At 44.9% G+C, this 13442-nt stretch overlaps 1 protein-coding gene across 1 annotated transcript; it reads right to left on the bottom strand.

Moving 5' to 3' along the window:
• Positions 1-11113: 11113 nt before the first annotated feature.
• S100A8 (S100 calcium binding protein A8) lies at positions 11114-11607 on the bottom strand. Its single transcript, XM_069478726.1, has 2 exons — positions 11450-11607; positions 11114-11292 (listed from the first exon to the last, which is right to left on the bottom strand). Exons 1-2 carry the CDS (start codon positions 11588-11590, stop codon positions 11164-11166), a joined length of 270 nt encoding a protein of 89 aa, XP_069334827.1. The 5' UTR covers positions 11591-11607; the 3' UTR covers positions 11114-11163.
• Positions 11608-13442: the final 1835 nt, after the last annotated feature.

Genomic DNA, 13442 nt, shown 5'->3' with positions numbered 1-13442 from the left:
TGAGCCAAGGAGGTTTTTATAAGCCAGTCCAGGCTCCACATTCGACCGTGGGTGAAGACATCTCTCTGATTCATCATGAGGCAATTGCTAGACGGCGCTTTGTTGCTCAAGAGAAGCCTCAAACCTGTGGCTTTGACTGAAACAGGTGTTCGGTTGCACCCACCCTGAATCTCACCTTCCTGTTCAACCTTAAAAAAAAAAGCCCCCACCACACCCACACACCTTCCTGTCCAACCTGAAACAAAAGCTCCTGCCCCACCCACCCACACATGGGTGCCCTGCACATTTCTCAGCCCTGAGCCAGGGTCCCACCTTCAGGTTTAGCTTCACTCTCTACTCCCTAATAAAAGCCTAAGAAAACACATTTCACTGTCTGGGTGGTGCCTGCCTGGAAAGGGAAGGAGAGGAGAGAGGCATTTGTTGAGAGTCTATTTGGGCAAAAATGATAAGGATAATAAAAACAATCTAAGTGGCCAAATAATCCTGGAAGAGGATAAAGGAAATTAGTTAAAAACTAAGGAAATCTGAATAAAGTATGAAATTTAGTTATAGCAATATATGAATAGCTCTTCACTAATATTAAACAAATATGTGGGGAAAATGGCCTATTAAAAAGAAAAAAAATAATTTTCACAAATGTATCATACTAATGCAAAGTGTTAGTAATAGAGGAAATCATGTACAGGTATATGGGAACTGTATATACTGTCTTCTCAATTTTTCTGTAAATCTAAAACTGTTCTAAAAATAAGGTCTATGTTTTTTACGTGAAGATATGTTGGATACTCACAACATGCCAGACACTGCTTTACACAGACCCTCACTTAATTCTCAAAACATTCTGTGGGTTGGATGCTAATAGTATGCCCATTTTGCAGATGAAGAAAATGAATTAGAGAAGTTAAGTAATTTGTATTAATACATAATAATTGTACATATTTATGGGGCACATGTGATATTTTGATATATCCATATGTAATGATCAAATCAGGATAATGAGGATTTTCATCACCTCAAACATTTACATTTCTTTGTGTCGGGAATATTTCAAATCTTCTCTTCTTGCTATTTTGAGATAGACAATAATAAATCATTGTTAACGATAATCACCCTATTGTGCTATTGAACACTAGAACTTAATCCTTCCATCTAACTGTACTTTTGTACCCATTGACCAACATCTCTTTATTCCTGCCCCTCTCTACCTTTTCTGGCCTCTGGTAACTACCATTCTACGCTTTACCTCCATGAAATCATCTTTTTTAGTTCCCACATATGAGTGAGAACATGTGATGTTTATCTTTCTGCCTGGCTTATTTCATTTAGCAAAATGACCTCCAGCTCCACCCTTGCTGCTGTGAATGACAGGATATCATTCTTTAGGAAGTCAAATTGTCCCTGTTTGCAGATGACATGATCTTGTATAGAGAAAATCCTAAAAGCTCCACCAAGAAACCCTTAGAAGTAATGAACAAATTCAGTAAGTTTTAGGATACAAAATTAACATACGAGAATCAATAGTGTTTCTATACACCAACAACAAACTGGCAGAAAAACAAATTAAGAAAGCAATCTCCTTTACAATAGCTACCAAAAAAAAAAAAAACCCTAGAAATAAATTTGATCAAGGAGGTGAAAGATCTCTACAAGAAAAACTATAAAACACTGATAAGAAGTCACAAAAAAATGAAAATATATCCCATGTTCATGGATTGGAAGAATTAATATTGTGAAAATGGCCATGCTACCAAAAGCAATCTACAGATTCAATGTGATCCCTATCAAAATACCAATGACATTCTTCACAGAACTTTAAAAAACAACTCTAAAATTCATATGGTATCCCAGAAGACCCTGAATAGCCAAAATAATTCTGAGCAAAAAGAACAAAGCTGGAAGCATCATACCACCTGACTTCAAAATATGCTATAGAGCTATAGTAACCAAAACAACATGGTACTGGCATAAAAACAGACACATAGACCAATGGAACAGAATAGAGAACTCAGAAATAAATCCATGTATTTACAGCCAACTGATTTTTGACAAAAGAGTCAAGAACATTCTTTACAAAGGGACAGTCTTTCCAAGAAATGATGCTGGGAAAACCAGATATAGATGGTAAATATAGATGATCTTATATCAGACCCTGATTTCTTTTCCAGTTCTTTTCCTTAAAAAGTCAATTCTTGATTAACCCTTTAAAAAATTCTTTTTAAAAGAATTGAAAGCTCAGGGACAGAAAGTAACACCAACTAAGAAGATGGCATGGCTGCCTTCCCAGAATTTAGAATCAAATGGGTTCACACAGCTCCCTAAATAACAGAGAGCTCACTTGGTGTGAAAGGGAAAGAAGATGCTAAGAAACAGTCAGACTAAGGCTAACTAGCCCAGGGTCCTCTCTGGGCTGGGCTCCATGCACACCAGGGCTAAGGGAGGGCACCCGCACCCAACTCTGTGTCCTTGGGCAGGCCCTTGACCTCTGTGGGCCTGTTTCTTCATTCGTGGGACCATCACACTGGTCTCATTTAGTTCCCAGAGTTGTTAAGAGGCTCAACTGAGAGAATATGTGAGAAAGTGCTTGAAAACAGTCAAGGGCAATCTTTACATTTTTTTCTTCTTTTGCCCTTATCCACCCAACATACACATGGATCATTCAGCCCAGCCGGCATGAACTTGAACACTTGTATCCAGCCCAGAGCCAGGCTTCAGGGGTTCTAGCCACTGGACACCAGGGATCTCCTAGAGGGACAAAGAGACCTTCCCCTCTGTGTCCTGACAAATGGCCACCTGGTGGAGAAGCTACATTCATTCCAGCTTTCCCTCCCAAGAAGCTCCTCTCAGCCCACTGAGCACTGCCTCCCAACCTGTGCCCACCCAACAAGGCTGCAGGGGGAACCAGGGAGTTCACAGGCAGCAAGCGTCAAGAACACTTCCTGGCGTCACTTGGGTTAGTCCTTTCTTCCCCACCCAACAGGAACTCCTCGAGGCCTGGGCTATGCAGGAGGGCTGAGGCTCATGCAACTACTCTGTAGGATACTAGAGTGGTGCACACAGGTCATTACGCATTTGTCAAATCCCATAGCATGTACACCACCAAGAGTGAACTCTAATGCAAACCACGGGGTTTTGTTAATAATGATTAGCAATATTGGCTCATCAGTGATAACAAATGTACCACATTAATACAAGATGTTAATAATAAAGGAACTGGGAAAGGAAGGGGGATATATGGGAATTCTGTACTTTTTGCTCAATTTTTCCACAAACCTAAAACTGTACCCCCACATAGTCTGATAATTTTTTTAAAAAAATACGGCTGCATCTAAAGTCACTATATGTACAAAAAGTAATAGAATATCACACAAGAAGCAAACTTTTCAAACACATTTTGAGCTAAATTGATACAAATTCACTTTTACTACTCCCTCTGTAAAATTAAAATTCTGTGACAGTGGTGGGAAACCTAGAACATTTGAAAAAAAATTTAACTGGTAAAAACACAAACTAATTCTAACTCCCAAACTCAACTAGAAATAAATATGTACTCTAAAGTACAAGATAAAATTTCAAGAGCATTTAACTGAGTGTGATAACGTAAACAGCCTGAAAAAAAAGCCTACTAAGATAAATTTAAGTTTTCATAATTCAGACTAACCATGGTTTAAATTGGTAAAACTGGGTAAAGGGTACATGGGAGTTTCTAGAACTATACTTGCAACTTTTCAGCAAATTTGAATGTATATCAAACGAAATTACATCTAATTGAAATTAAAACAAAATTTATAGTTACCCCACAAGAAAGTATTCATGGCAATCAAAATGACTCTCTTAGTCACACGCAAGAAGTGGGGAGGGGCACGCCAGCAGCACACGGTGGCACAGAGTGACCAGATTGGTCAGGATGGCAGCCCACCACGCTGGATTGCACCGCCAAGTTAGCCCAGAGCCTGGCTCTGGGGACAGACAGTTAATGAGTGTCCTTCCCTCACTGAGACACCTTGTCTAAAGCCACCATTTCCAGGGGGGAAATGAGCTCCCAGGTATGTAAGGAGAGAGAAGAAGAGGATGAAGTCACTTTAGAGGATGCGATGCTCTGGATCTAAAAGAATTCCATCCTGGAGATGTGGAGAGAGCTCATTGCTGAAGCCTCAGATCAGTTGTAGCCTCTGAGCAGTCAGGAGGAGAGAGGGTCACAGGTTCTTTCATCAGCAAACATTTATTGGCCCTTTGTTATCTGCTAGTCACAGTCTGGGTAGACGAAGGGGAGGCAGCCAGGAACAAGACAAACAGAGCCCCTGCCCTCACTGAGCTTCCGGTCTGGAAGGGGACTTGCTCCCGGTAAGGAGGGGCTGGAGGAGGGAGTGCCAGGGAGGCAGAAGCGTTGCTTCTTGCTGTTTTACCAGAGTAGGTTACCAGCTACTCAGTTTCAGCAAATGGAATGTCAACTTCAAGCTCTTCTATATTTGTAGAGGCTAAGGAGGCAGGAAGGGAGACCTCCTCCTAAGTTGTTTTGGGATGCAAATCTCATCACTGGAACAGAAGATCGATTTTCAAAAAAGATCCTAGGGTTTTCAGGAAGGGAGAGACCAATACCACTACACCTTCCCGTCATGTTCCCATTATCCTCCCTGAACTGGGCAGCTATTATATGAAGAGCTAGGAAGCTGGGCTAGGTAAACATGACCTGTGAAGCGGGTTTACTGTGCCCTGGTCACTTTACCACTTGCATGAGTACAGTAAGACGACACTAACACAAGTGTAAGCAAAGCAACTTTATTACTCACGGAGAGGCAGCTAGAGCTAAAGTTCATGCCAAGTTGGTCCCCCAGGGCTCAGAAAAGCTGCCCCAGGTGGATGGAGTCTCATCTGTGTGTGCCCCATGTGACACCAAAACTGAAGGACCCCAAAAAGCACTCTGCCCTTGATTTTATATCCCAGGAGTCACTGGGATTACTGGGCCAGCCCAGGCCACAGCAGAATCTGTCCTACAGTCCACCCCCCAACCCAGATACCCGCTTAGCAAAGCTGGTTTATTTCATATGCCTACCGACCTCCCTGGATCTGGAGACAAAGGTTCGTCTGTCAGATCCATGTAACACCTTGACTGACGCAGTCTCAGGGCAACATTGTAGAGCCATAGCCAGAATACATTTCACTGGGCCCAGGAGGACCACTGCCACAAGCAGGATGGTCAGGCCTGCCCAGAGCAGTGGCCTAGCCCAGGATCCCAGCCTTTAGGGGAGAGGTTGCTAAAGAAGTCCAAGAAGGGTCCTTCAGAGGGCCCCACTGTTCGCACCTGGTGGGGTGGACCTACTTCCGGATCTCTCCCACTGCCTCTCTACAATACCTGAGGGGTCTACCCAGGTACAGCTGGAGGTGTTGGCAATAACCAAATGCCACCCTGTTCTGCCAGCTGATCACCAGGGGCTGTCAGTCCACCTTAGCTAGTGAGTTCCGTAGTCTTGTTGGTCCTAAATAGCCCAGGTGGTAGCAGTCGTCATCTCCCACACAGTCAATGACAAGTTGGATACCATTTTTCCCAGGACATGTATGCCTACGCCGCGTGTGAGGACACAGATGGCAGAATGGAACCAGCTGTTGGTTTGTCTTCCTGGCGGAGAGTCTCAGAGAGTCCCTGCAACGTCACAAGTGGAAGCCCTTTCAGTTTACAGTCATTTTGCACAAACAATTGAGGATCTAAAATTCCCAAACAGCATGCCCCATCTGAGGGTGCCAGGCATTCTATAGTGTAGTACACCCACAAAAGACCATATAAGCCAGGAGAATGTATGTAACTTCAGTCAGGAAGCAGTCGTTGTAAGAGTCTCTGGTCCAACTGTACAAAGCCCACGTCTGATTTAGCCATGAGTTAGGTGGCAGGGTAAAGTTGCATGATGTACATACTTTCCCGTACTACTGGCAATGTTTAAAATCTGTCTGTTTTTATGTCTGTGTTCTAGGTAACCTGCACTAAGGGTGTCACTCTCCAATCAGAACAACTGATGGTTGTTGGGACCCCCCACCTCAGATTGGCAGTGGGCCACGGGTGGATTGTTCAAGTCTGGAAACGCCCAGAATACATGAGTGGCAGACTCAGCAATGCGTCAGATCACTTGAGAACCTCAAAGCTCCTAAGACTGGAAGGAAGGCTTCTCCACCCTGGGAGGGAGGGGAATTGTTACTGGGGCAACCCCTAAGAGTTTCAGGAAACTTCAACCCCTAAGAGTTTAAGGAAGTCAAAATGCCAAGCCTTTTACTTTGCATGTGGGAAAATCATCCTTGCCTGGAGGATTGCTCACACCAGGAAAAAACCACAGTACTGCAGGCCCTGTAGCAGGTCTGGTGAGGTTCGAGATAGAAGGGAGGGGTCTGAGAGGGAAGTTCACCTGCACTTGCTCTCCCTACTCCTCTGCAGAGGGTCAGACAGGCAGGCAAAGGAAGGGCTGGTGCATCCACACCCAGAGTGGAAAAGTTGCCAGAAAGGAATACTTCCATGTCTTAATCAGAGTCTGCAGGCATCTAATCCCAGCTCTGCCGCTGGCCAGATTAGCAAATCTTGTCAAGTTTCTTAATATCTCTGAGTCTCCTCATATGCAAAATGGAAATAGTAATTACCTCTATTATAGGGTTGTTATGAGAAGTTGTGATAAATCACCACAATGTCTCAAGCTAAACAGCAAAACTGTCAACAAGCATAGCGGGCCCATGTCAGAATTTTTTATTTAATTCATTAATGAAAGAATCAGCAAGGAAATTTTTTTAAAAACTGATTTGAAGAATATTTGAGAATATACAAAAACAGTCAGGAAAGAAATGCCTAAGTAAGGTTCTTAAGTTAGATATAAGACTCTGGACTTTTAACAGGGTGATACAAACTATATCAGTTTGGGTTTTAATGTATTGACCAGGCTGTAAAACTATATTGCCTTATCCAGCAGGTGTAAGCTGTCTACTTCTTTATCTGTTGTGAATTCTTAAGCAAACATACTTTACCAACAACCACTTTTCCCAAAAATGTCAGATGAGAACAAGTAGCAAGAACCTGCTTTTACTGAGATGGACTCTAGCATGAAATCAAAAACATACGCAATTGCCGTTTTATCTTTTTCCAGGTTTGAGGTGATTTATTTTTTCACACTGACACATAGCCAGAGCCCAAAACATGCTGGTAGCTTTCCCTCCCCTCTTCAGCCCATTTGAATTCAGACTGAATTCCTGCACTCAGAAGCCCAGAAGACGGGCTGGGATCTGGACCCAGCCAAGATGGCTCTGGGTCCCGAGTGGAGTGACATACGGGAGAGTCTTTTTTCCATTGGAACAAGCTCTTTTGCTCTGCTGCTAGAGACGAATTGCCTGATTCCAGACCCTCTCCCTGCCTTTAGGACCTGTGTCACAAGGACTAGGAACACAGCTGAGGTCAGAGCCTTGGGTGGAGAACCTGGAAGGAGAAGCGAGATTTCAAACAAGTCATCCTTACAGGCCCCGGAAATCGGGGTGGCCGGATCTGCCTCAATTGGTGAGCCAAGGTCTCCTTTGTAGGCTCAAATGTTGCATGAGATTTCCTGCTAAACTACTTATTTCTTAACTTCCCACCCCACTGTTCATCATTTGTAGCTGGGGAAACAGGAAACCAAATCACCTTGCTCTGGGCCACAAGTCCTGTCTGACTCTGCCCAGTGGTTCCTGTAATGGGCACAGTCTTATATGTAAATGATAATCTTCTCCAAGCCTGCCTCCTCCAGGAAGCTTCCAAGGACTGCCTCCCTCACTGCTCCTCTTCCCCAGACTGCCAGTGCCAGCTGGGCCACCTCCCCTGCCCAATGATGAACCCAGGAATCAAGTGTTGATGGTTCGGCATTGACCCAACTCTTCACAACCAGTGGCCCATCACTCCCGGGGAAACGCCAAAGGATGCTCTGGGCCACCTTCCCCACGGCCCCTCTGGGCGGGCTCAGAGAAAGCAGACTTATTGGACTTTCAAGTAAAGGCAAACAGAATTAATAATAGTAATTCTCTCCCAAAGATTCTATTAGCAGCAAATTGAACAGTGCATTTTCAAGGGGACCCAAGGCACTGGGGTATGTTGTCCCCCACTTCTACTCTGACACACAAACACACACACACGTATATGCCCACCACCGTCACCACCACTACCAGTGTGGACAACTGAGAGACAGAATCGGGGTGCTCTCTCCTTTTGCGTATTCCTTGATTATCTTTTCTCCCATTACATCCCTTAAATGTTGAGCGAGGCCTGAGATGTGGCTTGGCAAACTCTGGAAATTTTCCCATCTCTTTTTGCCTGGGCCACCACATCTGGGCCAGCTGCTCACCTTTGGACTACATGGCCGAGGAAATCATAGCAAGATCACTGTGGTGCCTCTCAGGGCTGCATAATGCCCGTTCCTGCAACGCAGAGAAGGTGTTCCATGCTCCTGACTTAGGTGGGAGCTTTGAGGGACCAGCAGAGCTATCCTTCAGCAGAACTGAGAAGGAAACAATTTAATCCCTGGGCCTTCCTGCTTGCCCCAGCAGAAGCCCATCTCCATATTCCGATGACTAGATCCCCCCATCCTATTTTAGGTCCCAATCTGAACTTTCAGCCGGCTGCCAGCCATCTTAACCAGTATTGAATGAGGGTTTAAACTGCTACTTTTCACATCTGCACTAGAATGTTTATAGCAGCACAATTCACAATTGCAAAGATGTGGAAACAACCCAAGTGCCCATCAATACATGAGTGGATTAATAAAATGTGATATATGTATACCATGGAGTTCTATTCAGCCACAAAAAACAATGGTGATCTAGCATCTCTTGTGTTATCCTAGATAGAACTGGAGCCCATTCTACTGAGTGAAGTATCCCAAGAATGGAAAAACAAGCACCACATGTACTCACCATCAAATTGGTATTACCTGATCAACCCCTAAGTGCACATATAGTAATAACATTCATCGGGTGTCAGGCAGGTGGGAGGGAGGAGAAGGGGATGGGTATATTCACATCTCATGGGTGCAGTGCACACCATCTGGGGGATGGACACACTTGAAGCTCTGACTCAGGTGGGGCGAGGGCAATATATGTAACCTAAACATTTGTACCCCTGTAATATGTTGAGATAAAAAAAAAAAAAAAGAAAAGCTGAAAATATTAAAATAAATTGGATGAAGAGAAAAATAAAATGTAGGAGAAAATAAATGGAAGTTCAATATAAAAAAACAGGAATGAGGGCCTTAAATAGATCACAAATTCATAAAAATGGAAAATAATATTTTTATACAAAAGAATTTGTAAATTGGGTCTTCACAAATGTGAACAAAAAAAATGATGTTAACACCGTATTCTATATTCACTAATAATTCAGTGTTTTTAAATTCTTTTTATTCAAAATCAAAACATTATATAATAAACCTATGCAGATTTATTTGTTTAATATAAAAAACTAAGCTTCTACCTTTCCCTGTTCACGTGCATTTTAATATGATTAAAGTCTACTACAAACAAAAGCCCAGTGATCTAAAGTGTGTAGTCTTCAGCACTGAAAGCCACTTAACCTAAGTGGCATTTTGTTAATGGTAGGGGAAGGATTTGCTCCTCTTAATGTCCTGAAAAACTGGCCCCCTCCTCTTTTCTTCTTGGACATGAAACACATCTGCCTTCTCTAAAGAACACCTCACTCTCATCCCATAGTTGGGCTCCTCTCTTCAGTCTGTGTTCCTGGGGTCCCAGACACAATAATGATCCCAAAGAGGGTGGAAGGCTCCCTGCTGTGTTTATGTAGTGGCTCAGGGCCTTGTGCAGTGCACAGGGACCCTGAGCAGCCTTTATCTCCCCGGGCACAGTGCACCTCAGCTTCACAGAGTAGGCGAGCTATAGAGGGGTGTGGGCAGCGGGGCAGGAACTGATTTAGCCTTTGGTGACCATGTCCCCACAAAGAGTCCACCCACCCACCAAAACAACAACAACAACAACAGTAGAAATTCTCCATATTAACCATTACTAAAAACCAGCACCCAGGACAGTGTTCTTAACCTTTTTGAGGTCTTGGACCCTTTTGAGACTCTGGGAGAAGCCATGGAGGAATGTTCCTATATGCACACTCTGGATTGGTGCATTCAACTTCAATTCCATTTTGGAGATATACAGACAGACAAGTGAAGAACCCTGTTTAGTGATTCTGGGGATAGCCCCCTACCCTATTCCCCACCATTAATACCATTGCCCCAGCACTCAAGTGTGGACAACAGAAAATTCTCCAAGCTACAGCATGAAAACCCAGTTTGGGAGTTAGGCTCTGGTCAGAGGTGCCCATTCATCCTCTGGCCTTCTGATTTTACCAGGGCCTTGGAAAAATCCACAGATGTAATGATTGGGAAGATATTTTAGATAATTCAGTGATCACAAGAGCATAGAATCCCACAGGGCAGCATTTGAGTAACCTATCCTTTGAGTTTTATTAATGTTTTGACCTATCTGTCCATTCCTTTATTAGTTAACTGAGTTGGGAGACTGGGAGTGCAGAAAGAGGGAAAGTTTCCAAAATCCCTGAGAACAAAGTATAGGTGTGGAGCCAGGGGGCTATCCTAGAATTACTTAATGTAGGACTCTAAGCATCGTCCACCTAGTCACACCACACACAGAATCAGTTTGACTCTGTGTGTCTCTCTCATGCACACACACACACACACTTCTATGTAGTCATCACCCTAATTTCCCAAGAGCCACATCTAAGACATTTAGCCACATCTAAATTTATCTTAGAGAACGGTATCAGTTTTCCTTACAGCACCTTGTTCCCAAATCACCTGTTCGGGAACTACTAGTAAAATCACTGGCTACAATGTCATGGACTTTTCAGAATCCTTAAGGCCTAGAACCAATGACTCAGGACTGTGGAGCTGAAGGAGACTCAAGGATAGTTTGGGGAGAGTGCAGGGTGGAGACCAGACGAGGGGTGAAGAACAGAAGGCTCATGAGAGTGGGGATGGGGATGCCAGAGGTTGCTTTTGCTTCCTTTTGGTTTTACCCTCCCCTCTCCCCCAGGAACTTAATCCCACAAGAGAAAGGCAAGAGACTCAGAGAGGCCTGAGGTATCGATCACTTTATTATTATACAGGTACATGTCCAGGAGCCCAGCCCCTGGGCCCAGTTGCTCTGTTACTCTTTGTGGATGTCTTCATGGGCCGCCAGGCCTAACTTTATCACAAAGATGAGGAACTCCTCAAAGTTGATTGCACCATCTCTATTGATATCCAACTCTTTGAACCAGGTGTTTGCATCCTTTTTCTGTCAAGGTTGAGAAGGAAGAAGCCAGAGTGTAAAGATCTCAGAGAAAGCTGAGGCATGGCCATCTACAGAAGGCAGCTTGGAGGACCAGTGACTCACGGCACCATCAGAACGAGGCAGAGAGCCCCAACCACACCCAGCCTCCCTACACCCTCACCTGTATATACTGAGGACACTCGGTTTCCAGCAACTGCTTCAGGTCATCCATGTAGATGGCATGGTAATTCCCCTTTCGCAAGGAGTATTTGTGGTATACATCAATGAATGAGTCCAAGGCATTCTCCAGGTCGGTCAGCATGGTGCCCAAGGAGTTGCTGCACCTGAAAGAAAGAACCACATGGGAATCCCATGACAGGGCAGAGTAAAGGCTAAGGGGACACTCAGAGGGTTTCTGCCCCAAGTGATGGCTTTGTGGTGGCCTGTGCCACCCAAATAATCAAACCCAGCAGATGGCTATAGCTCTGATGGGAAGGGTGGGATGATAGGGGTACAGGTGTGGGAGGCAGCAGAGTCCACACACACACACACACACACACACGTATGTACGCACAACTCTCCTATAGCCCTAGTCTCTCCGTGAGAAGGGCCCAGCTTAGGAAACAAATGTGCCCACATCCCCTGGAAAGTGCTAGAGAACTCCACTCCTTCCTTATCCCTGTCTCACTCCACTTCCCCAAGGGCACAGGATTTTTGCTCTAGACCTTCCTGAGCGATCTCTTTCCTCAGGGCTGCTTCACTTCCCCAACCCTCCCCAAGGGAAGCCCAAAGTGTGGGGCAGACCTGGCCGGTCCCACTTACCAGGTCTCTTGAAAGTCAGTTGACAAAAGACATGCAGGGCTGAGTGTCAGCTTCCTTTTATAGCGGGTAGGCTTGGCCGGCTGCCTGCAGCCTCGGGCCGTTCAGAGACAGCTACTCCCTTCCAGAGTTGCTACAGCCTCTGGTTTCCCAACCAGGTAAATGTGGCAATCGTGGCACACAGTGAAAATTTCTGATGGGTGGGGAGGTGAGGGCGGTGGAAAGAGGAAGGCATTTGCTGGGCAGTAGCGCCCAGCAGGAGAGACCGGGAAGAGACCGTGGCCAGCACTCCTTTTCTTGCCCGCAGGTATCCACTCCCTTGGTCCAGCCAGACTCCCACTCCTGAGCCCTCTCCACTGTTGCTGTTGCTAGTGCTGTGCATCTGTGGCCAGTCTATATACCTCTGAAATGGAGTTGAAGTTGAATGCATTGAGTGTGTGCATATAGGACACACATGTGCCTCCATGGCTTCCACCGGTCTCAAAAGGGTCCAAAGACCTCAAGAAAGGTTAAGAACGCTTGTCCTGGGTGCTGGTTTTTAGTAATGGTTAATGTGGAGAATTTCTGTTGTCATTGCTGTTGTTGTTTTGGGTGGGTGGGTGGACTCTTTGTGGAGACGTGATCACCAAGGACTAAATCAGTTCCACACTGCTCCATAGCTCCCCTGCTCTGTGAAGCTGAGGTGCACTGTGCCCGGGGAGACGAAGGCTGCTCAGGGTCCCTGTGCACTGCACAAGGCCCTGAGCCACTACATAAACACAGCAGGGAGCCTTCCACCCTCTTTGGGATCATTATTGTGTCTGGGACCCCAGGAACACGGACTGAAGAGAGGAGCCCAACTCTGGGGTGGGGGTGGGGTGTTCTTTAGAGAAGCCAGATGTGCTTCATGCCCAAGAAGAGAAGAGGAGGGGGCCGATATGTCAAGATATTAAGAGGAGCAAATCCTTCCCCCACCATTGACAACATGCCACTCAGATTAACTGGCTTCCAAGCCTGAAAATTTGTCATATATTTCTCATTTCTCATGTTACAAAGAAAAAATCTGTAAATCATATGTCTGATAAGGGATTAATATTCAGAATATAACAGAACTTCTACAACTCAACAACAAAAATAGCCAAACAACCCAACCAATAAATGAGCAAAGAACTTGAACAGACATTTCTCCAAAGAAGACATACAAACAGCCAATTAGCACATGAAAAGATGCTCACCATCACCAATTGTTAGGAAAACACAAATCAAAACCACAATGAGGCCGGGCACGGTGGCTCATGCCTGTAATCCTAGCACTCTGGGAGGCCGAGCTGGGAGGATCGTTTGAGCTCAGGAGTTCAAAACCAGCCTGAGCCAGA

This window comes from Eulemur rufifrons, chromosome 8 (assembly GCF_041146395.1).
Source record: "Eulemur rufifrons isolate Redbay chromosome 8, OSU_ERuf_1, whole genome shotgun sequence".
Taxonomy (NCBI): Eukaryota; Metazoa; Chordata; class Mammalia; order Primates; family Lemuridae; genus Eulemur; species Eulemur rufifrons.
Note: the sequence above shows the minus strand (reverse complement) of the source record. Positions and strands in the feature narration are given on the sequence as shown.

What these genes read in the sequence shown, in the direction of transcription:
- S100A8 (XM_069478726.1), bottom strand. Translation starts at nt 11,590, where the DNA reads ATGCTGACCGACCTGGAGAATGCCTTGGACTCATTCATTGATGTATAC. An exon ending in AGTGTCCTCAGTATATACAG is followed by an intron (nt 11,293 to 11,449) that starts GTGAGGGTGTAG and finishes CAACCTTGACAG; the next exon opens with AAAAAGGATGCAAACACCTG.